A 25,601-nucleotide genomic window follows, 5' to 3' on the forward strand; every position below is an offset into this window, starting at 1 on the left:
GTATAGACTGGGATTTAGGTTTGTGTTAACTGTAACATGGAAAGTTACTTTATTTTTGCTACGATACGAAGGATTCTTTAGATCTCTATCTTCTTTATCTAACCAATTCTGTGATCTAACTCTCCCTCTTATACATATTACGTCATTTGTATAGTTTTGACGCGAGATTGCCCCGAGAGATTGCACCACGATGTGCAAAATAAAGGAAACAACTGATTCTAAATTTTTGCTGGATATGTTTAGAATTAACGATTGTAAAAAATAACCAATCGGATAATTTCAAACTTAAAAAGTACGTCGGGGAATCCCAGGTTGTTGCAGTTTTTAGCCAGGCAAAAACACTAGACACAACCAGTTATCTCATCCTGCTGCCACAAGAGGCTGTTTCAAGCAGAGGCTCGTGCGAAAGATTTTTCATTCATGTGCTGTGGCTAGGCCATTAGTGATAGAAAGACTAGCAAGTTACTACGATTCTCGTGTTTATAAAAAACCATCCACCGGAGGAAATATCTGAATTTCTTTAGAAAAAATTTATATAAAGATGGGTAAGAAGAAAGACCGTAGAAAAGGAGAGGCCATAGGCGCTGAGGACAACGAAATCGACGATAATAAAGACGACGTTGTTGGTGGTACTGACGTAAAAAGTAAGTCCAAGTCAAAAAAACGATCAAATAAACTAGATATGCTGAAACAGGCCATAGAAGAGGGGGATTCTGATGGTGATGATAATAAAGAAGCTCCGGTGGATGAAGCAAAGCAGGAAGAAGGGAAAAAAGGAAAGAAGGGCAGGAGTAGGAAAGCCGAAGGAAAAAAATCCGCGGAAAAAGGAACAGAAGATTCGCAAATGGAGAGCAAGGACAACGAAGACGAAATGGATGATTTAACCGATGATTTCAGTAAAACTCGGTTTGACCATAGTTCAGAAAGTGAAACAGAAAAAGATAAGGGCGAAGAAGACGAAAAAGGTACGCTTATACGATTCTCGTGTACTCGATATGAAGCTCGTATGTATGATAAGAATCACAATAATTTTTTATGTTCTTTATCATCAAAACAGAAGTTACAATACAGATTGCAAATTAATTTTTTGAAAATTTTCTAAGCTGATGTCAGAGGTGCAAAAAACTGTGTCTATCCCCACGGCCAATAAACGACTTAAGTCAGGCTCAATAATGTTGATTTCTGGGTTTTTCTAATCAAAACTGGTCTTTTTTGCTAGTGAATTTTTGAGTAAGCAGGAGAGTGTTTTTTTAGGTTTATAGGAAAGGGTTTAGTTACATTACATCAAAATCTGCATGAAAAAATTCTTAGGGAGCCTAGTATATCTGCATTGTCATAATGGAGCAAACCAATCTATTGAGATACCTTAAAGGAAGGACAAACAAGCAAAAATTATTTTATATCTTTATTCCATCGTTCTCTAATTTTTTTATGATACAAACTTGTCCTAATAAAAACATGTTTTTGTTACCCCCAAGTCGAGGAATCAAGCAATTTTTCAAGGATAGTGTATACCAGTCATGCTTGATTTTCATTTCAGGTCCATAAGCTCCCCTGGACAGAAACATCATGTTGAGTTAGCTCAAGTTATTTTTTGTTTAAAGTAAAGTTGAGCTTTCATGTTTCAGACACCTATTTAAAAACCCTATATAAGAAAGAAATAGAAAAAATTTTAAAATTCCTAAATCAATTTTCTCAGTAGATGAATTTCTAAAGCCTTCATATGATATAGGTTTACTTGAAAAGTTAAAGTATTAAATATATTTAGAAATGGCTCTTTTAATCATACTATTTCAATAGTAAAGAGTCAGGTTGCTTTAGTGACCATAATTAAAGACAAAAATCACTCTTTTGCCACATACATTGTTTGAGACTAATGGACCTATTGAGAAGAGTCTGTGTCAGGGACTGCAATATCTTTGTGATGGCAAGTGATGAACCTTTATGAGATTATGAATTTTTGCAATAAACATATTTATGTGTCTAGAAGTCATGTTACATAGTTGTTTGCAATTTGAAGTATCAAATTGATGATCCATCTTTTACTCAGTTTTGTTGTTTAGGTCTTTTGTTCCTTTAATTTCTATCAATATATTTTTGTAGCCATGAGTAAGAAAATGACAAGAAAAGAGAAAAAAGAAGCACAGAGAAAGGTATTTAATATTCAAGGCATTGAATGCTTTAAATCACACAGAGTTTGTCAGTACATTTATGCTATATTGAGAGAAAGGAGGGCAAGCTGATGTGTGAGGATGGCTCAGTGGTTAGGGTTGCAGGCTATGGATCCAAGGATCTGGAGCTTAAGTTCCTGGTATGACCAACCCTTTGCCAAGAGTAATGGGAGTTGCCAACTCTCTGCAATTCTAGGTGTAGGGACCATGAGGTATGGTTGCATTAAGAAGAGGACCAGGACATTGCCTGATATCTTCTCAGTATCCTAAAACTACCTTCCGATGCTAGGTAGAAAACAATAAAAAGAAGAGTAAGGCAAATACAATATTGATGTTCTAGTTCATTTATTTTCTAATTATACTTGTATAATATTCTGATGAATACTATAAATGCGATTTCATTAATATAAATTCTATGCTCAGTAATCTATCCAAGGGGTATAGCTGGTAAATATGAAAACATTCTAGAAGCATTCACAGGCCTGTCTACCACATCAAACACTTTTTACAAAGAGAGTTAATATTCTTCTATTGAAACCTACTTTTCATGATATTGTTTGTTTGTTCCATTCCTAAGGTGTTTAAATGATAGACTTGAAAAGAGATTTATTTCCATTGTTGAATTAGTTCAATATTTTTATGAACAGGCAAAATTTGAAGCTGAAATGGGCAAGATTGCTGTTGAAGGATCACAGTTCTCAGTCTCACAACAAGAGCAATCAGCCAAAGGAGCGCTGCTTGAAAATGCAATGGACATCAAGGTTAGGAATCAATCAGCTGAATAAAACTGCCTTGTAATATAATTTTTCCTGCTGTCATGTGACAGATTAAATGCATGGGCAATATTAAATGATGCAGACAGTGTAACTAAAAGCAATCAGATAGCTTAAATGGAAACAGAAAACTTCGAAAGTCAAACCATTGACTTTAAAACACCTTCTAATCTCTAGACTATCATTGTTTGATGAGGTTTCTGTGTTACTTTACAATGAGTTTTGAGTTTGTTTTAGTTCCTATTAATTAATATGCAATGGCAGTAATATCTATCTACCTCTGTTCATATTTAAGTTTTTTATGGTTTTTTAATGTTGTCAAAAAGTAGTACGTATTTTGTTTTCAAATACATCTCTGCTTGTTTCCAGATTTAATTTTTGGACTCCCACTCTGTCCAATCTTTGTGTTCTTTTTAGTATTTTTTCGTTTTGCAGATTGAACAATTCAGCATAGCAGCTCGTGGAAAAGACTTGTTTGTTGATGCAGAGCTAACAATTGCACACGGAAGGAGATATGGCCTTGTAGGCCCAAATGGGTTTGTATTTGTCGCAACTTTGATGTCAATGCATGGAGGTAAACTTTTTTCCCTCGATGGCAAATTTGGCCCTCTGACTTATAAATAAATGAAGGGCTACAAGCCCTGCTAACGAAATTGGGAAAAGATAATTCCCATAGATTGACGTACTACAGTCAAGACGTAGTTTTAAACTTTTTTCATAAGGTATGTGCAGATATGTATGTATGTTTCATAAGATAATTTTATAAAGTTTTGTCGAAACCTTGCCAAACTTTGTAAAAACATCGCTATATCTTTGGTTAATAACTTCAGTTGCACTATACATTATACTTTAAACAATTTATCAAGTTGTTATCTAATAATTATTCAACACAATTGCACTTGGTGAGAGGTAGAACGAAGTATTGGAATTTCTCTCAGTATGTATTCTTTAAATATTCTGAAACATAATAGCACTGCTTAATGTATTTGGTTTGATAGATAGAACATTTCGACCGCACATTCATGAAGATATTCGGTTCCTTATTCATTAATTTTTTCACCTTTTCATATCTTTCCATTGACCTAATTCTGCTTATTCATTTAGCAATAAGTAACCCGCTTACTGCGATCAACAGCATATATATTTATTCAATATATGAATATAATGAATATATTTATTTCAATTATTGTGAGGATTTACAATATTTTTAGATACATGATACGTTTATAAGATAATATGTTCATAATTCATGGTGTATTTTTCAGAATGGGTAAAACAACCCTCTTAACACACATTGGAAGCCGTGCCCTAGCCATTCCATCGAGTATTGACTGTCTGCTTTGCGAACAGGGTTCGTCCTTTTTAACATCGTCATTCTCGCACAATTCATTGTTTGATTTCTTGAAATGAATTTTTCATATTCTCATAAAATTTTTACAAAACAAAGAAATTACAAGACGATGCCTCAGGTAGCATGGAAACACATAGCAAATGTACTTGTACTTAAAATGGCTTGTTTTAAGGCTAATGTAAAATTTCGTAACTTATATGCAAGTCGTTACAGCTGTGCTTTTACCATATAGTTACTGTACTTAAAGTAGAAGCTACGATTGCCTCTTTAGGTAAATTTGACGAAAGCTCTAAAAAGGAGAACATAGACTTCTAAATAGAATTTCCAGATCCGTTGTTGAGCTCTTTGGCAGAAAAACTAGAATTCTCGCAATGTTAAGTCACAATCACTAGGCCGCTGCTACCAAATTTGGCTGAAAAAATTAGCTTGGTGATTTCTTATATGGCGGACATGAAGAATCCGGATAGGTAGCATGTTTTGCTAGATGTCATATTTTTAGGAGAGCGTTCCCTGACCCTAGGCGACCTGTGCTTCGTTGATGTAGTCAAATAAACTCCTCAACGTGTATGACATGAGGTTAATCGGATAATCCGAACCGGATTCTTCAGCTTCGCCTTCTTATCTTATGTTCAATTTGTTAACAGATGTACAGGCTGATGACACGCCCGCCGTTGATGTTGTTTTGAAGGCTGACAAGAAAAGAACAGCGCTACTTGAAGAAGTGCGTTTTCTTCGTATCTAAATCTTGCTCTTTCTTCCAATCACAGTTTATTTGTCAATGTGATAAACTGCCATGTACTTGCATTTATCGACTCCATTTGCATCTAATTGAAGAAAGTTTTTGTATAAAAACCCAATACTTTATTGCAATGTCTCTTCTGCGCATCATTCAAAATTTGATAAGTGAAATAACACCCTTATGGCTTTATTTGAATAATTTGATCAACGAGAATTGAAAAGAAAGGTGTTTGGGGGCTGAATAGGCACCGTAAACTGGAAGTAGGTAACGGAAAAGCTTTTTAAGGCTGTTCATGTAAAATGTTATGTTAATTTTTTTATAGGAGAAAAAGTTGTTGGTTGAAGTAGACAAGGGTTCAGACGCTGCAAACAAACGACTTAAAGAGGTAAAGGAAAATTGTCATTGAATAGCAAACCTAAATGATTTTTAGAATTTGTAGATATATTAAAGGCAGTATGTCGCACTGTTTGTTGAGTCACGAAGGTCTTCTGATAATAGCAAGTAAGAAACCTTCTTTGTTAAGAATTGAAAACTCACTGAAATAGAAGTTTGATTCTTTTTTCGGTAAAGCAATGGACGGCGCGAAAAGTTTTTTTATTTTTCACATATATATCGAATTACATTATTGATTGATGTCGAGTTTGTAGCTGCCTGTGTTGATTACTTGGCAGCTTTTTACTGGCATTGTTCGCAATGCGAGTAAGCCAACCAATGTATGTTACACAGGCCATAAAATGTAGCTGTTTGTTTTATATTGTACCACAAATGAGACCAATACCGTAATGTCTCGAATAAGCGTCCGGGCGCTTATTTAATTTTTGAGGCTCCAGGGTGGGCTCTTATTCGAGGGAGGCGCTTAATCAAGGGGGTGCTTATTCAAAAAGTAGATTTGGGTACAAATTGTGTTCTTCATTAATCTTTCGTGTTGAATTGCTTTCCAATTATGTTTTCGTTGGAAATTCGAATAAGCGCCCATTTCTGAAGGTCAAAGGATGGGCGCTTATTCGAGGGGTGGGCGCTTATTCGAGGAAGGGCGCTTATTCAATAGCTTTACCTCGAGAGTGGGCGCTTATTCGAGCGGGGCTCTTATTTGAGGGGGCGCTTGTTCGAGGCATTACGGTAGTTCAAAGAGTCGGTGGCTAATATCTAATAATATAAAGTTTAGATTTTTATATCCCGGTGTTTGGAATCTGTTTGTATAAAAACAAAGGGACCCGAATTGTGTAGATAGAAATAGTTCGTTTTCTCTCTTGGACTCTTCAGGTGGGAGGTTGGTGTTCGCTGATTGGTTAAAAAAAATCAAATGGCCAATCAAAAGCATCTTTCTCCCTTTCACATTGTTTTTGGTGCACGCCTGGATATAAATTCTCTGCTTACTTTCGATCATTATCCGATGATTATATTTATACGCATATACAACGGCTTACTTAAAATCTTATGTGATACTTTCACAAGCAGTTATCAGAGGTTCAAGAGTTATTGATTATTTTCATTGAATTCTCGATTGCAAATTTTTACTTTTTTGTCTGTTCAATGTATTATTGTTTTGTAAGATTGTTCTAATGTGTGGAATTGTTGATTTTATGATAACAGAGTGTCTTTTATATCTGCTATCCAGTTTTCCGACAAAAGGTTTCTTGTTCATATAAAGAATTATTGATTTATGGAGTTTTGTCTCATTAGGTGTATACAGAGCTAGAAGTGATCGGAGCAGACAAAGCAGAAGCTAAAGCAAGAAGGATTTTAAATGTTAGTTGAATTTATGCCTTTTTATTTCGAAAATCTTACTTGAAATTTATAAATTCTATTTTCAATTCAGCTATTTCCTGTCATTATTTATCTGTTCTGTCAAACAATGTAAAGTAAAGAAAGAAAGGAGTAGAGGAACGGAAAGGAAACAATGAAAGGAAGCGAAGAAGGGAAATGAAAGAGAAAGGAAGAAAGGAAAGGAAGAAGAGAAGCGAAGAAGTGAAATGAAAGAGAAATCCAGGAAAGGAAATAAGAGAAATGAAATGGGAAACGAAAAAAGAAAATGCAGATAAAAAAGGAAGAAGGGAAATAAAGATAATTGTAGATACAGATTTACCTTTCACAACATTTAGGCATTTTTCAAATGTTGTAGACGAAGAACAAGGAACTGCAGTAATAAATTTAAACGCAGAGTTGATAAACTGGTCAACTAGTTATGTCTTGGTGATTGGCGAGGCGAGTCGCTTACTTTGCCAGTCATTTGGCAGCTGGCTTGAAAATATATCTGAATATGTTTTTGTGACATTTTAGGGTCTTGGGTTCACGATCGAGATGCAAAGTCGACCCACGAGACATTTTTCTGGAGGCTGGAGGATGCGTGTCTCATTAGCAAGGTAATATTTTTCAACTTCCTGGTGGAAGCTGTATTTTTAAAATGTTGTCTACGAGAGGGACCTACCCAAAGGTTTAACGTAGTGCTTGGTAATAGAGAAGGCAACCAATTGTAGGCCATCTGCAGTCGATCATAACTGCATCTTGGTGTTATCTCAGTGCCGTATTATGGGTAATTTTTGATCATGCTTATACTCTTCATTCACGTCGCTAAATCAGAAGCGATATTCTTTTTAAACAATAATCTATATGTTATTTGGAATTGTCCGATACTTGCAGGTGTCCGTTGAACTGAGACTTTATTGTGCCATTTCTATTAGAAATTTTTCATAATCTACATTATTTTCTCATCTTCAATTTTATTTGCAGGGCTTTATTTGTTGAACCTACTTTGCTGATGTTGGATGAACCAACGAATCATTTGGATTTGAATGCAGTTATTTGGCTTGACAAGTAAGTGAAAACCAGAAACCCCCCCTCTCCCCCTCTCTTGTGTCCTTCGTTTACTCCACTCAAAATTTTTCTTATGGCTTTTATAAATCAGAAAAAGCCTGTGCGGTGAATGCTGAATTTTTATACGTGAAAAGAATCTTACAGATCCTTAAGAAGTGATATTTAGATTGCCACCCCTATTATAATATAATGCTTTACATTCAAGTTTAGGATGGAACTAAGGGTATATTAAAGCGTTGCTCCCATCCCTCAGATCGCTATCTTCCTTGAACCAGTTTTCCAAATGCTGAAGTTTTCACATCCTATCTTGCAAACCTGTTGTTGGTCTCAAAAAGGTTAATTTTGAAATTTTTAGTTCATTTTAAACCCTTCCGGGATATCCCCAGCGAAATATATTTAATATACCCCGTGTAGTGCCTGTTTTGATATCCTTGTCGTCAACCTGTTCAAATATTTGCAAGTGAATTTTGTATAAAAAATCCTGTTTCGTGTTTTCTAGCCTTGTCGATTCACCTTCTCGATATTTCACAGCTTCTTTAGCCATTCAACTTCATTTATATATTCAAAATCAAACTTAAATAGTTGTTTTATCATGTTTATTTGATTGTTTACATTCATTAAATATAAACTAGATGACACCTTTCTTTTAGTTACCTACAATCATGGAAAAACACACTGTTAGTTGTGTCCCACGACCAACACTTTCTGGACAATGTTTGTACGGATATTATTCACCTAGGTAAAAGATTTTCCTTTTTAAGTTTTCCTTGTATGGTTTTAATAGACATCGGTGAATTTTAATCCAAAGATTGTGGTTGCATAGAAGTGGCTAGACCCGAGAAAGGTTATTAGGCCATTGAAGACCAATGAAATTCGAAGGTTGTTTTTCTAAACACTTCTGTTTTCAATATTTTTTGAAGCTTTTGCCTATCGTCAAGAAGAAAGACGAAGAAGATTTAAAGGAGTCGTACTATAGATTCATACTTATGCCAGTTTTTATCATACTATTTACACTTGTTTTTGTTAACCAAATCCTCTAAGTTTCTGTCCTTTAAATTTGCTTCTAAGTTAGATACTACTTTCTTAATCTATATTCTATATTCTTAATCTATATTCCTTGTGTATAGTTTTTAGAAGTAATATTTTGATTCATCTCTACCCCCAGATGACCAACAACTGTTTTATTACAAAGGGAATTACTGTAAGTCATCATTACATTTCCAGCTTACGTTGGTGTGCATGTGTTGTTATGGTATGGTGCTTTTCAATGTTATGTTGAAGTGTGTTGGTCACATCGTCAGTTGCAGACAAGAATTTTTATCCTGCCTGTTTGAGATACATTTGATACGGTAAAGCCGCCCTTTGCCCATGGTCCGTTCTTCAAAAAATTAGTTTATTGATTCAATAATTGATTCAATAATTGATTGATTGATTTTTTGAAAAAATAAATTCTCATCAATGATTCAACATTTGGCGCTGTTTATATACCGAAAGGCCGCCGGTTCACAAATGTTTAGAACAAACCTTGAAAAACTTGAATCTTTTTATTTTTCCCAACAATTGTAACTAATCAATCCGGGATATTGTTTGTACAATTTCTATGTTGGCTGTGTCCACTTGAACTTTTGTTTGCCTATTTCTGGAACCGCGTATGCACAGTATGGCACTTCGAAGTAGTGCAAATGACAGCTTGGTACGAATCCAATTGGTAACCAGTGAAATTGACAGATCACGTTTCTCTGATATCTTCGTTGATAAAACTGATATAAACTTTTCAGTTTCTCTACTTGAACCACCACTGTGAGCGAAAATCAATGGCGTAAAAGAACCATGCTCAACTTGTAAAACTCTTTGACTGTACGCGCGTTTCTTCTCTCTTTCATTCCCTGCAAAAGTGTTGTTTAGTTTCTGGTTTCGGTATGACGGTGCGAATGGGTTGAATACCCTTACATCAAAAAATGCACTTTGTTCCTTCTGCCAGAAGCCACGTATGCTGATGTCAAGCCTTGCCTCTTCTGATATGTTGGAATTTCTTGGGAGATTTTCACCACTGAGATGTTGTAGAGGTGGCTCAATTCTAACATCATTTGAAATTTCTGTTGCTAACTTGCCGAGTAGATCACGTACTTCATTGTGTCGATGATGAATGTATCCACCTCAAGACATCGCATGGTCAACGGAAAAGTGTTTTCCGCATACACAAATAGTTGGCATGAACTTTAGATGCCATCTATATCTTAATCGGATTGCGTCGTGGAATTCACGCTTGTTGAGAACAAAATTTTCAGCCTTCAAAGGAAGAGAAGTGAGCCATGAAGACGCACCTTTCATACAAGACAGCTCGTTTGCTTTGCGTTGATCGAGTGTCATAGATTCTCTTAGCAGTGCAAGTTTCTCCTCTTGCGATGATTGATTGATTGATTGATTGATTGATTGATTGATTGATTGATTGATTGATTGATTGATTGATTGGTTTTTTTTTCAAGAACCATGCTCAACTTGTAAACCCTTTGACTGCACGTTTCTTCTCTCTCATTCCCTGCAAAAGTATTGTCTAGCTTCTGGTTTCTGTACGACGGTGCGAATGGGTTGAATACTCTTACATCAAAAAATGCACTTTGTTCCTTCTGCCATAAGCCGCGCTGGATTCTTAAAATAGAAAAATTGTATTTATAACTCAACAGAACCCCCGTTTTAACATAACAATGTGATAACGAGGGTCTGGAATAAGGATGTCATGAGTAGATTTTTTTTCGGCAAATTAATAAGCTTGGGAAGAGAGGGGGTATCCCAGACTCGAGAGTAGCGGAACTAAATTGCTTCAAGATTTTTAGCAGGATCTTAAAACTCTTTGTTATTGTTGATGGTTCGCAGCCAAATTATGATGCTTTGAGTACATACTGACGATTGCCTGATTTCAACTATTCAATTTACTAATTAGCTGATTAACTAGCTTTTAACACTGTAACTTTTAATTTTTACCTCATTAACTTTGGTATATTGTTATTCAATTAACCTTATAATCTTCATTGAAGAATCAATTTTATAATATGATTGTATTTTTATCAGTTTAATCTTATTTTCTATTTTATTTTGTAGCATCTTTCAAAAAAATGTATCATCAAAAACTCATAGAGAGGAAAAAGGCTTTTGAAAAGCAGGTATAGATTTTTTGCTCCATCCTATAAAGTCAGATTGATTTTAATTGAATTTAATGAAAATTTTTGTTTACCGGTCTGTCACAAAGTTCTCTATGCCGTATCGGCAGAATTGTACACACTATTTGTTTTATGAAACAGGACAATTTTAAGTTGTGGCTCCGAGTTCCACGCTTGATGTGACCATAAGACGATTGCATTAAGCGTGCAATCTCTGATGATCGGATTAAACGTGCGATTTGGGATGATCGAATTAAGCGTGCAATTTGGGATGATCGAATTAAGCGTGCAATTTCGGATGATCGAATTAAACGTGCAATTTCGGGTGATCGAATTAAGCGGGAAACTCGGAGTAGCAACTTAGAACCGTACTGTTCTTTACATCAAAAGCGTCAATTTAAAATCAAGTGTGCTGTAATTCAGCACTGATATGTAAGAATAGAAGTCGATTCAAGCAAAGTGGCGCATAGGATAGACAAAAATTGACAAACATCTCACTCCTTAACCACCTTGAATAACAATTTTAAAATGTTAGGCTAGAAAGCTAATTTCTAATTTTTCCTTGATTCCTGTCATCTCATCTATCAGGGACTGAAAGCTGTTGGAATAGTGGGTCGTTGATACAAATTATTAGTTATTTCTAACCAAGTTTGCAATTTTCCTTTGACAAAGTCTAACAAAATTAGTACCCGGTAGCAACGGTAGAAGGAGGTGCAGATTGACTGAGTAACCCGATTGCACCTAAGGAAAAAACAGGCCACTTTTCCTCATCATGTATCTTGGCCCAGAACATGTGCCCCTTCTCACAGAAACCTTCACCTTTCTGATAGTTCTAACTTGTCAATTATTCGTCAGGAAAAGCATATCAAGGCATTGAAGCAATCAGGAAAGTCATCCAAGCAAGCTGTAAGTTAATTTGCGCTTAATCTGTCAAAGTTTGATTATTTCTAAAGCATACCAAACGGCAATTAGAAGAAGGAGGTCACCTAGTTCGATGTTGCTCAATAATTCATTTATACATTGCTGTTAAAACGTTTAATTCTCCATTTAACGCTGGGGCTTCTAACAGGTTGTTGAAGCTTTGAAGAAGATACCCTACGTAGAGGGGCATTAAAAGTGGGAATGATAAAGGTTTTCAAAACAGCGTTAAAAGATCGTTAACATTTTGGTTTTTACTGATTATTATCTGAAAGAAGATATCGGCAATTACGGTTGTTTGAATCTACGATGTAAGGCAATAAATCCTGTATGTTGTAACAAAAGCCATCTTTAATCGAGGGATGTCAGTTGTTTTGCGTTGTTGAATTTGTTATCGAGCTGTTAGTGACTTCTAAACAGAATGTAATTTTATATGTTGTTTAAAAATTATCACAGATATGAAATACATATTTCTTCGCATCATGTGGTATCGTCTTGTTGAATTGTTTTATAGAGTTTTATGAGAATATAAAATAACGATACATGAGCCCTGAGGGACGATTAGCAGAAAATGATTGAGATTACACCATTGCCATACACCCGTCAACTAAGTGCCAGTGTAAATTTGTCCATCAGTTTCAACTTGAGATAATTTTGAAATCATAACTTCTAGATTTCTGTTAAGCCGAAAATCCCAAGCTTTTTATTAAGATGTCTTAGCTAAGCCTCTCGATGTAAACCATCATCAAATCTCCCATTGAGTGAACAATCGTATTTCCTTATTGGAAGCTACTCAGTTCCAATAGATTCACAAATGCATCACCGTAAGAATGAATAAATAAGATACATTATGATGATTAAATTTTTTACTCAGACCAGTGTTTTTCACGCCATAGTTTCTGATTTTTGTGAAAATAGGAAGCACAAGCCAAGAAAACTGCTGTCAGAAAGGACAAAAGCAAAAAGGATGAGGCTGTTGTGGTAAGCTCGATTCCACTATTTTTTATGTTATGTTTGAGATGAAATTGATAAGTTCTTTATTTATGTATTAGAAATTGTGCTATTTTGGGATGTTCTGAATACACGGAATATTTTGGGATTTTATGCTTAATTTTATTCCTCTCGACCATGTCTCTTTTCTTTGATTCTATTGTTCTGAGATTTTCGACCCGCTTTGAAAGTTCAGCTTCGAGCAGAGTTCTGTTTCGCTCAATCGATTTTAGAGCTCAATTTCGAGCAAAGTTCTGCTTGGGTTCTACTTCCCTTGCAAGGCAGTTTGATAAAGGACTGATAAAAGTGTATCAGGCAAATAAACAACCCAAATTCAAAAGTGTACGGCAGCTGTCTCCATGGACTCACTCACCTACCAAAGTTGATCCTATTCTATTTTGATGTTGCTGTTCCTTTTGTCAGCGGTAATTGACAATATGCGCAGCCAACGGGTCAGAACAATTTCTTGATTCGAATTTATATATATACACTCCCCTTAGACTTACTCCATGAGCCTCTGTTGTAGCGTCAGTCAAGTGAGGCAGTAGCGAAAAAGAGGCTCATGAAGTAAGTCTACACTCCCCTAACGAAAGTATCCGGACAGCTGAAAAAAGCAGAAGTTTTGCAACATTTTAATGTCTCTGTTTATTTTGGAACGGTTTTTCAAAAAATTATTATCACTAAGTTAAAAAGTGGTTATCGACAGCCTAATTTTTGTTTTCGTCTGAAAGCGCAATCGATCTTCGAACTTTCCGGGTACTTTCGTGAGGGGAGTGTATATGTTTAACTCCTTCATCATTTTGTGAAAATATCCAACAAAGTTTTGTTAACACACGTCTCAATGAATTGTACAGGATTCTGCAAAGAAACAGGAACTTTTGAGAAAGCCACGGGAATATGAAGTCAAATTCACAATACCATGCCCTCCTCCACTGAATCCACCAATTTTGGGCTTGAAAGGTAAGAAGAAGTCTTTTATGCAGTCTGTAATATTCTGAAAAAGAATTTTGATAAATCAGCATTATGTGAGCTTCTTTCCAATTGAATTTAATATTTCAGTCGTTGTACTGAACGTTTGTACACGAGAATAAACATTTTTGTACATTGCAAAGAAGCATTGTAAAAAAAGTACTCAACGTACAATGCATTTTTTATCTTAAATTCTTAACTGCTCATTTGTAATGTTTATTCATGTTTACCCAAGTAAGCCTTGAGTTCCTTTAAATGAAGTGATTCGTGTTTAACATTTTTTGCCAATAGCACAAACACAATTCACCCATTTTGAAAATTATTTTCCAGATGTCAAATTTGGATACCCCGACCAGCCTTTACTCTTCAAAATGGTTAATTTTGGTATCGATATGTCTTCAAGAGGTAATCACTTTATATATAACCTTGCCATAATTTTTGCATTTTATTCTTTTTTTCTCTACACTTTTTGCTTTTATGCACATTTGCTTTTCAGGATATCAATTTCTGAAGTTTGAATTTCAAAGATTTTAGAGTTCTTCCACTTAGGCCTTCTTTCTATAGCAATTTTTATCCATAGCATGAATTTTGTCTATTATAACATTTTATTGCAGCCAATCTACTTTTTTCTGAAATTTGATACTAAATCCCATTTTCGAGTATTTTCAAGCATTTTTTCTTCAATCCTCATTGTTTGGATGAAAGTTGTGCCAGTGTTGCCTGTTTTGATCCACAACTGGATATATATGTATATCTCCTTGGTTAGTTTTTCCGATCTATGTTGTGACGTCTATCCTCTAAAGAGCAGATCTACAAAAAATATTTTCCTTTCTGGGAACCTGGCACACAAAACAAAATTTTTTCTTTGAGGTGAAAGTATTGTGTACCAATAGTATGCCCAAACTTTTAAAACAGAGGCTTCTAATGTTTGTCCCTTTATCTGTTAATAAGGTCCTAGACAAGAAAGCTAAAGATTGCTTTCAAGTTATACAACTTTTTTGTGATAGTGAGTAACAGTTTATATAAAGGTTTCAAAAATGTGAAACTTCTTTATTTGATTAAATCTGTAATATACAGATATCTGTTCTGAAAAAGTCAAGAAAAACATTTTTGCTAATGCAAAAACAGCTGTTTTTTATCAAGTTTTGCTGAAAATTTTCTGTCAAGCCAAAAAATTTTCTGGGAACCTAGTTCCGATACTTTTTGCAACTCTACGCGAAATGCTTTTATATGTCATAAAATTTTAGCTTTTTTCAAAGCCATTTTCAGATTCTGCACCACCAAGAATTGTTTATAGATTATCTTGCCAAATTTATAATTGATGTCACTACCAGCAATGATCATAAAACATGAGTTATGGTGAATCTAAAACAAGCCAAAATAGCAAATATAATTTACCTTGCCCATTTTAACGAAAAAAGAAGTATTTCTAAAATCTGTTTCAAGATATTTTCAAATAAAATAAGCAAATAAGCAATGTTTCATACGAAATTACAAGAATGATTAATGCTGCATTAGTAAGATAGTAAATTACGTGAAGGCGTTTCTATTTTTTGATAAATAATACGCTAAGAAATCATTTTTCGTGTTTAAATCTAAGAAAAACGATTTAAGAAAGACTCAGAGGCCTTTGTTATTTAACTTGCTCTGAAATGTTCTACGCCATGTTTCCTTGACTAAAATTGCAATAAAAGAATTTGTTCTGACTTTCTAACATTTTCTGAGGCAATTGAAATTATAAGCCAGTTGGTACATTTTTATTAGTTATGTTTCAAGTTTATACATAAAATGCATAAATTATTTACAAAGTGAAAGTTGATATTTGCAAAAATCAAAGTTAGACATTTACAAGAAGAAAAGTTAAATATCACACGATTAAGCTAAAACCTAGAAATTGCTTAAGTTTTTGACTTTGCTGCATGCTTTGAATTTCAAAAGCGACATTGTTATTTCGCAAGTTCCTGGGTAAATTGTTAAATATCTTTGCTTTATTAAACGCGAATTTTTTCGTCTATCATCTCTCTAAACGTCTGGGATTGCCATCCTTTACAACTGTTCCTTGTAAAATGCTTTTTCGTTTATATTATACCGTTTTTTGTCTTATTTTGAACTGCAAAATTACATAGTGTTTGATTTCAATTGATCTTTGCATGATGCCTGTTTTGAATATATCATTCTTTTGTCTTCTTGCAGTTGCTTTAGTCGGGCCAAATGGGGTTGGAAAAAGTACGTTTCTTAAACTTCTTTGTGGGAGATTACAACCAGTAAGTATCTTTATTCCGTAAATTTATTATCAAATGTTTGCCCTCATTCTGCTTTGTTGTCAATATGCCTTCGAAGCATCACCCCTTTCATTCTGTCTCAAAAACTAAAGATATAGTTATATTTTTACATTTTAAGTGAAAAGTAACATTTTTACATAAACTTTCAGGGACAGAAGCCCAGAGGCTGAGAACCTCTGAAAAAATCTGAAACAAATCTAGAATTAATATTAAACAGATTCATAGGCAATTGATATATATATATATATATATAACATGTATAAGTATTATTTGAGTATGCCTGCTTTTATTCAAGTGTGTGGCTTTTCTGCAATTATCATTTCAAGCATTTTTTATATCGATAAATTTTGAGGATTTTTATTTCACTTACAACATTTGTTAGATGGAAATGATAATTTTGATGTTTCAACTACAAAGGAAACCTTTTTAAGTTCTTGAAAACCATGAATTTCAACTCATTTTCTATGTTAAACTAAACTGCTTACAACATTTTTAAATTCTCTTAGATTTCTCATCAAATCCAAGAAATTGTTATTGCAAGAATTTAAATTTATCTCAAAATACGTTACATATAACTCTCTATTTTGTAAGTTGCTTCCCGTTACAAATATTTATCAGTTAAACGTTTTTAAACAAGCATGTGTCAAGAATCTAGGTAAAGTTTTCTGGCATTGGCATTAGTGGTGTTAGAATGAGGGGGCTTTAAAAAAACCAAGGGAGTTTGATAAAGGACTTACCGAACGCATCATTTTCTGATGTTGTATGTATTAGTTTTTTATTTACGTTTTGAAGACTTCATCCTTCTTCCAAAGCATTTTCTTTCTTCATATTATACCTTTCGAATCTTTCGGAAGGTCATGATTATTTTTAATTGTTTTAAGTTCAAGTCTGTTATGGTCCATTACTTAAGAAATATAAATTTTATCATCGAAAGCTAATCAAGTTAACTTGTTTTTTTTAGCTGGAGGGAGAGCTGATAAAGAATCCAAGAGTGGTAGGTTTTGACACTGTGCATCAGGTTACCTACCGGTGTCAACAACAGAATACTTACTCACTCTAATTTTTATTTACTTTGATCAAAACTTTCAATAAATGCAAGGCAATTTCCATACCGTAAATCCTCGAATTAGCCCCCTAAGGTGCTTATTTTTTTATTTTTTTGGATGGGGGGTTTTTCTTGGGGGCTTATTGAAAATTTGTAGTTCTAGGGTTGGGGCTTATTCGAGGGGCTTTTTCGAGGGGGGACCAATTCGAGGATTTACGGTAATGATGTTAAAATTGTAAGATGCTTTTTTTAAAAGTTACCAACTTTATCCCAACTAATGTTTTTGTGGATTTCAACTAAAATTTTAGTGTGATATCTAATAAGTAACGTTTCTAAATTATTTTTGTAGCGTATTGGCTTTTACAATCAACATTCGGCAGACCAGGTATATCATGTTTTTATTTCTTGTTTTTCAATATCTAATCTTAGCTTACATTTTTTCAAATATTTCAAATCTATTTGCTTCAATTTTTCTGACTCTATAGCCCAAAAAACCATTTTAATTCTGTCTTTCTAACACTGCCACTTTTTAAAAAAATGTAAGATCAGAAATTACGTTTCCAACCCTGCAAAGCATCAGCCAATCCCGAGTTTTAAAGTCAGTTTGATTTATCTCTTAATTAAATGCAAATAATTTTGGTTTTTCTTCTTAAGATCTACACTTCAATATATGTGATTAATTCTCGTCATTTTGATCTATGTTTTCCCATTAAGTGAAGCTTTTTCATTGAATGATCCAGCTTGTTCCGTTTGATATCTAAATGTACGGAATTCTTTCTTTCAGCTAAACTTGAACGAGTCGTCTGTAGAATATATGCAGGTAGGCTACTTTGTTCTCAAGAATTTTTTTTCTTCTCAATGTTGGAAAAACTATTGTATTGGAGCCAAGGTGGTGCAGAGCACCGTTTAATTGTGTTGCCGTGAAATGGAGAAGTTGTTGTTTCTGTAAACTGGAGCAGTCTTAAAAATGCACTTGAGGATGTTCTTTAGTCTTTTCGAGATAGATTAACGATAAAACTGAGGCATAAAAGAACCAAAGCATATAATCAGAGCTATTTCCGTGTACGTATCCCTTTTATACAACATATGTTTAATGTCTAGCGTATTTTTAGACCTGTACGCAACAGAATCACAGCTGGCCACTCATACAAAACATTTATCTAATGTGACAGTATGGTTTCATTCAGGATATGATAGTCAAACTGCATTTAAACGATGATTGCTCCTTAATGCAAGGAGAGCTGTCCCTGTCTCTTGGCATTAAGCTATTAAAGCGGGTATATATATGCAACTTTAAGCCTTTGTTTTCCGGACCGTTTTTGTTTCTGTGAAGGTGTTTTTGGTTAATTTCTAGCGTGAATTCAACCTTGATTACCAAGATAGTCGAAAACTTCTTGGAAGATTTGGTTTACCCGGTCATGCACATACTATAAAGATCAGAGACCTCTCAGGTATGCAAAATATTTGCTGCTAATTTTCAGTCTTTGTAATTAAGGGTATTGAAGCTGGGTCTACTTCCGTGGATCCATTTATATGTGAATGCGTCACCGTAAGCATAAAGTATCGAGCGCCATTTGTGTTTTTCCAAATGTGAAGTCCTGGTGCCTTCTGTACCCAAACAGTTTGCTGTATTTAAGGTGCTTAAGGTCAATTTTACTAATGTTTCCTGGAGCAATAGAATTGGTCTTTAAAGGAAGTATTTATTTCAAACAATTGTAAAGTAGACTTGTATCTTTCAAGTAAAAAAGAGTTTTGTACTGTTATCCAAGTATGATAAACTGAAGAAGCAATGACTGATTTTGATTTAAGAGTTTAATTTGAAAGACATTTTATCAAAGATTGTCTATACCAGTCGTTGCCACCCAGGTTTTTGCCAACTAATGGACAATGTCTCTAATATTTTCATTATTAAATCTTGTAGTACCTCCTGATAAACATTGTTGTACGGTTTTGAGCTAGAGTTTGACGATTTCCTTTTCAACTGTAACTCAAGAACTTCATCTACAATCTAAGTGGCCATAGCCAATCGAGTGATAAACAGACAACCTTTTTAACTGCTTTTTGTAAGTGCATTGTATGACCAAACAAAAAGTGGGCTGCTCAGCGCTGTGGCTGACGGCAAGAGGACTAGGTCCAAGCAAATACCCTGGGATTTTCGTAACTAGAACAAATATAATCCTTCATTTTACTCCTGTAGATCGACTATACTGATGTTCAATCGCCAGACAGTCGCTACTATAAATGATGGTATCAAATACATTTGAAATGTAATACTTATTGGCCTCAATTTCGTTTCAGGTGGGCAAAAGTCGAGGGTAGCTTTAGCTGATATGGCATCGAGGCAGCCTGATATAATTATCTTGGTACAGTATATTTTTTTACATTTTTATTCACTACAAGATTCGAGGGTTCGAGAATATTTAATTTTGATATTTACAAACCTTTAAAGAAATTCAAGCCAAGCAATTAATTAGAACTGTTAGATTTATTTATAACATCATGGAAAACCGCATGTGCTAATCGAATTTGTTGGTCGCAGTGGTAGTTAACAACCAGGCCCTAAAATCCTCCACTTTGTGAAATGTTTTGTTTTCGTTTTATTTACTTAAATTTTGATGTTCCCAGGAAGCTAGTTAATTTGAGATATTTCAATTATCGCTTCAACAAGCTAGCTAGCTTGAGATCCACAACCCTGTACCATATTGTTGAAAACTTAGTTATTTTCACGAATTTCGTTAACATCCCCGCCCCCTCTCCCTTTATACAATGGAGGGGATTTGTTAGGAGGAAGGCTTGTTGCGATGATCCTAATATTGCGGAAAGTACGATATTTCGTAATAAAGCACGCATAGAACTTAAATTAAAAGGAGGGTCCTTCATATCTGATGCTCCTTCCTGCTACAGGCATGCCTAAGAGGTATCAGGCGTCCTTGCCAATGCGGAAAGAAGTATCAATTTGTTTAATTATATTCAACTAGGACGAACCTACAAATAATTTGGATATTGAATCAATTGATGCACTTGCTGACGCTATTAATAAATTTACTGGAGGTGCGTATTTTTTATTCGCTTTTTTGTCTTATGTTCACTGTAAAAAACCAATGTAATCTCTCACTTGGACCTGTAGTAGGACTTTAAAGGTAATGTGTCCATATAAAAGGACTGCGTTTACCCAACTTGTCAAGCCACCCATCAAAATAACAGTTTGCGATTGGTTAGTATTCCCGGATGCAAAACTGCTCACATGAAAAGCTAACCTCGCAGCAGTATAGATAAACAAAACGACCGTAATGACTGGGGCCATGACATGAAAAATCACATGTTTCTAAAAACTCCTGCACAGTCGCTTGCTATAGCTGGACACATTACCTTTGAACAATAATGATGGAGATATAGTTATTGAAATTGTCTTAGTTTTACACTATTTGTCAGCTTTAGTGCAACAGAAAGCCGCCTTTAGGAACACATTACATTCTTCTGTCTCAACCCATTGAATAAATGCCTTAGTTTTTTGTGATTGTCATTCCTATGTCATGATAGAAATCTCATTTTCGAGTACATGTACAAAACACTAATTTTTAAACCTGAAAAAGATATTATTCTCGTTTATTTCATAATATTCTCATTCTCATTTATTATTTATTATCCATGATTTATTCAACATATTTAGCACATAAACTAAACTAAAATTTCTTCAATCAAGAAGCTAGAGATTTTGTTGATTAATTTTAAAGATCTAAAATTGTTACTTAATTTGAAGAACAGCAAGAGAGCGTCCGTTTTTCTAGAGCGATATTGGGTTAACCAGTAACATACACGATTTCAATCAAGACAATTTTGGAATACAAATTAAATTTATGATTAATTGCAGCGATGGTTATGATGATGATTTCTCAATGAAAATCGTTATGATATTTATGAAATGAAAGATATTTTGATTATAATTTATCAATTAATTCTGTCAACAATTTACTGATAAATATATAATTGTGATTTCTCATTGTAAATTATTATAACATTTTCTCAGTCATATATGAATTGTTTTTCCCTTAGGGGTGATTATTGTCAGCCATGATGCTCGACTTATATTAGAAACAGACTGTCGTCTCTCGATTGTTGAGGACCAGTCAGTGGAAGAGATCGACGGGGATTTTGATGATTATAGAAAGGAAATTCTCGAAGCACTTGAAGAGCCTATTGCAAACAAACACTAACTTCTGTTATTCAAAATCAATTTTACATTTATTGGTTAGTGTAGTACAAAGTATAAGAATTTCCTTCGCACAATCTCGCTTTGTCCTGTTTTTGTATTTTCTTGTGGCTGATTTTTCTTGTAGAGCCAAAGAACACCACGTCCTCAACCTGTTCTGATATTTTCAATGTTCTTCTACCTTCGCATCTTCCGATGTCTTTTTCGGTTCAGGTGCTCATTGCCTTTCAACCCAATGTTTACTCTATATTTTATACTTTAAATTTTAAACATCGTTAGCTTAGTATTTATGTTAAAAAGTTCCACGTCCAAAATCTTAAAAACTTTAAAAATCCGAATATTACAATTTAGAATGCCAATAGGGACGAAAAATATAGCTTTAATGGTTGTGCTCGATTGGGTATAAAGAGCAAAAATCCAGCAAATACAAAAGGGTGGAGGGGGACTAATTTGAAGATTTGCGCCAGAGGATAAAGGGATTCAATTTTCCCATTTGAGGTAATTGAACTCGAGGTTCTGTAAGAGCCTCGTTTGGACTAATTTTCAAACTGATAATAAACATGGCTGCTACCCACGTGGAAAGATCGCTAATCAACTAAAGGAAAAAGGTAATCGAAACGGCTATTTTCACAAATAAGTGTTATGGTAATTGTCATTCAATATTACGATTCCTTCCTGTGGTACAGTTTAGGTTTTAAAATGCTCTATTAATGAGTAAAAGCATCCAAATCAGAAGCAATCGTTTATCTATAACGTGGCCAATGAATGAAAATCTATTTCAAATTTTTGCATTATTAGATCAACTATATTATATAGTTTCTTGTAATGTTATTAAAGAGCTCTTTATCAAGTCAAGTTATGATCGAGTTTTTATATTCAGTTTATATTTTGGGTTAGATAATAATCTCGTCGTTTTTTATCATATTCTCCATATGAATATTCCTCCCCTGTAATCATTAGAATGACCCCTTGTCGAATGACCCCTTGTCGAATAAACTCAAATATTTGGGGAAAATATGTTTATTTGCATTTCACTCTCTAAGGATCCATGCTACTTTTTGGAAAAGGTTGCCAAGACTAAGACTTGAGAAAGAAGGCTGTCTCAGTCTTTAGAAGATCCCCAGTTAAGGAGCGAGGGTCTAAAATTTCATATTGACTCCTTAATATATGTCCTATTAAAATAGAAGCTAAGGTGAGAAAAATTCTATTTGAAGATCAGATTCAGTTCAATAACATAAAGTGAGACAGATGCACATGTACCATAAACTCTCTTTTTATAAGCATCTATTCTCTAGAACTCAGTCAGGGTTGCCGGGCGGAGGTTGGAACAGGGGGGGGGGGGGGGGGTGCAAAATGATAATGAAGAATAATTTATAACTCCTTGTGGGAGATGAAGTTTTTGTTTGAGTAAATCTTTCCTCAATGTTTGATTCATATTTTCCTTAAGAAATGAGAGGTGGTGGCCCCGGTTAAGCAGCAGGCACACATCCTTCGCCGATATTTGTGAAAGGTGCATTATATTCGCAAATATTCAGATGAATTACAACATACCAAAGAAAAAATTAATCCACATTAATGCAATCATGTGTGCAAAAGAACTAAAAACTTACAGGTTAAACTGACAATATAATGTACAGAACTGAAAGATATTCTTGAATTTTCAATCTATCATTTTATAGCGAATTTTCAGTTTCTATCTCTTTCAAAGCGAATTTTTAGTCTCTATCTTTTTCAAAGTAAAGTTTCAGTCTCTATCTCTTCCAAAGTTAGCAAGATAAAAAATAAAAAAACCAAGACACTGTGTAGTAGTATGCTGGTTGGCCCATATGTACTGAGGAATTTGTTTGCAGTAGATTGTTAGAGAATGAGAATCATAGAAGGCAAAATACCTTGCTGTGAAAAAATAGTATGCACAACATATTTTTCAAAGATGGCACTTTTTACACTTTTTCTAATCAGGGGGGGCCTGTGCCCCTGTGGCCCCCTCCCAGCTCTGACGGCCCTGTTATTTGCACCTGTAAGTCCACTTTTAAGCATAAAGCTATCCTGCTTGCTTCTTGCCATGTGCACACAAACACTCCAAAAAAAATTTAAACTTTTTTGTGAAAGCAGGTACAAGGCAAAAGTATAACCCAGATTGGAATCTTTGAAAGATGCGTCAGGGACCTGCTTCGTGTACATGAAAATTGCGCATTGCAAATAGCACAGATAAAAATTTTGTGGGGCTGGGACTAATTGCCATAAAATACAGTTTGGCTATACATTTCAGAGAAAAACAGCTGGATGAATCATTTTAATAGAAATTTCGCGGCTGCATCCCCTGCTGATAGTTGATGTGTGTGGGGATTTAAAAATTCCAATCTGGAGTATAACTAAGGCAGCATAAGTGTCCTATTTATTTACTTTAAAAATGTGTTTTAAGAAAAATACTGTTTATCATGTTGAAAAAGTGCACAATTCTCTTAGTGCAGAAAATATTATATTGTTTTATACTGTTTTCAGATATTTTTGCTGTTTCTGCTAACTTTCCCAAAAAAAATTTATTGAACCCTGATTCTGCAAAAATGAAGCCCCCCCCCCTCCCCCTCAAAATATGTCCCCTGGCATTGATTACTTGTGTGATTGAAAATATTTTAGATCAATTTCCACCTTCTTTCCATTTTATTTTAGTCTAATGTTGAATACTTTTGACTTTGATAATGTATTATGTTTCATTACCCCTTTGACTTTTCTTACATTTTGTTGGCTGGCCTTTACAACCTTAGTGTCCTCTCCCTTTTTGACCAAGAAGAGCACCAGCCCCAGTCTACACCTTTTTGACCAGTACAAATTTGTGTGCTTTCTGTGATATTTTCAGCTAGAATACAGTGGATTGCAAGGATAACTGATTAACTGATCTAAAATCTTTGAAATGTTTATCTTTCATCCCTTTTACACTGTTTCCTTTTCAATATTTTCCTTCCTTTTATTCTAAATTCAATTCTTTCTTACAGGCCATTCTTTGCTCTTTCATTTTCTAAAGTTTGCTTCAGTGTTTCCTTTTTAAAGTTCCTTTGCTTTTTTCTTACCTTTATTCATTCAGTTTTTTCATTCTTTAAAAATTTCCGTCTCGGCCCCTTTTAATAGTTCTCTTCAACATTCCCTTTCTAAAGTTGCCTTTCATTCAATCTAACTTTGATTCCCGCTTATGAAACTTCCTCCAACGTTCCTTTTTGGAGTTCTTTTCAACTTTCCCAATTTAAAGTTTACTTTGTTCTATTATTACCTTAGTTCATTCTTATCAGACTTCCTTCAAATATTTGTTTTTTATGTTTCCTTGAAAGTCTCTTTTTTAAACCCTCCTTTCTTTCGATCTTACTTTTATTCATTCTTTCAAGACTTTCTTCAACGATTTTTTTTAATGTTTCCTTGAAAGTGTCAATTTTAAACACTCCTTTCTTTCGATCTTACTTTTATTCATTCTTTCAAGACTTTCTTTAAAGATTTGTTTTGAATGTTTCCTTGAAAGTGTCAATTTTAAACCCTCCTTTCTTTCGATCTTACTTTTATTCATTCTTTCAAGACTTTCTTCAAAGATTTGTTTTGAATGTTTCCTCGAAAGTGTCTTTTGAAAACCCTTCTTCCTTTCGATCTTACTTTTATTCATTCTTTCAAAACTTACTTCAAAGACTTGTTTTTAATGTTTCTTTGCAAGTGTCAATTTTAAACCCTCCTTTCTTTTGATCTTACTTTTATTCAATCTTTCAAGACTTTCTTCAAAGATTTATTTTTAATGTTTCCTTGAAAGTGTCAATTTTTAACTCTCCTTCCTTTCGATCTTACTTTTATTCATTCTTTCAAGACTTTCTCCAAAGATTTGTTTTTAATGTTTCCTCGAAAGTGTCAATTTTAAACCCTCCTTTCTTTCGATCTTACTTTTATTCATTCTTTCAAGACTTTCTTCAAAGATTTATTTTTAATGTTTCCTTGAAAGTGTCTTTTCAAACTCTCCTTCCTTTCGATCTTACTTTTATTCATTCTTTCAAGACTTTCTTCAAAGATTTATTTTTAATGTTTCCTTGAAAGTGTCAATTTTAAACCCTCCTTTCTTTCGATCTTCCTTTTATTTATTCTTTCAAGACTTTCTTCAAAGATTTGTTTTTAATGTTTCCTTGAAAGTGTCTTTTTCAAACTTTCCTTCC

The 25,601-nt window shown here is 34.2% G+C and overlaps 1 protein-coding gene and 1 pseudogene across 1 annotated transcript; one reads left to right on the forward strand and one right to left on the reverse strand.

Moving 5' to 3' along the window:
- The first annotated feature begins 376 nt into the window (after positions 1–376).
- On the forward strand, positions 377–21,497 carry LOC135693280 (ATP-binding cassette sub-family F member 1-like). The gene is made up of 25 exons (XM_065211715.2): positions 377–965; positions 2,104–2,153; positions 2,819–2,932; positions 3,380–3,480; positions 4,210–4,295; positions 4,940–5,016; positions 5,357–5,419; positions 6,718–6,783; positions 7,315–7,397; positions 7,765–7,848; positions 8,499–8,587; positions 9,014–9,049; positions 10,948–11,009; positions 11,862–11,912; positions 12,843–12,905; positions 13,769–13,874; positions 14,214–14,288; positions 16,077–16,147; positions 17,127–17,159; positions 17,560–17,595; positions 17,995–18,030; positions 18,565–18,661; positions 19,509–19,573; positions 20,189–20,261; positions 21,264–21,497. Exons 1-25 carry the CDS (start codon positions 542–544, stop codon positions 21,422–21,424), a joined length of 2,202 nt encoding a protein of 733 aa, XP_065067787.2. The 5' UTR covers positions 377–541; the 3' UTR covers positions 21,425–21,497.
- Positions 9,410–10,263, reverse strand: LOC148958936 (uncharacterized; annotated as a pseudogene).
- Positions 21,498–25,601: the final 4,104 nt, after the last annotated feature.

This window comes from Rhopilema esculentum, chromosome 11, assembly GCF_057945365.1.
Source record: "Rhopilema esculentum isolate cy_ngs chromosome 11, ASM5794536v1, whole genome shotgun sequence".
NCBI lineage: Eukaryota > Metazoa > Cnidaria > Scyphozoa > Rhizostomeae > Rhizostomatidae > Rhopilema > Rhopilema esculentum.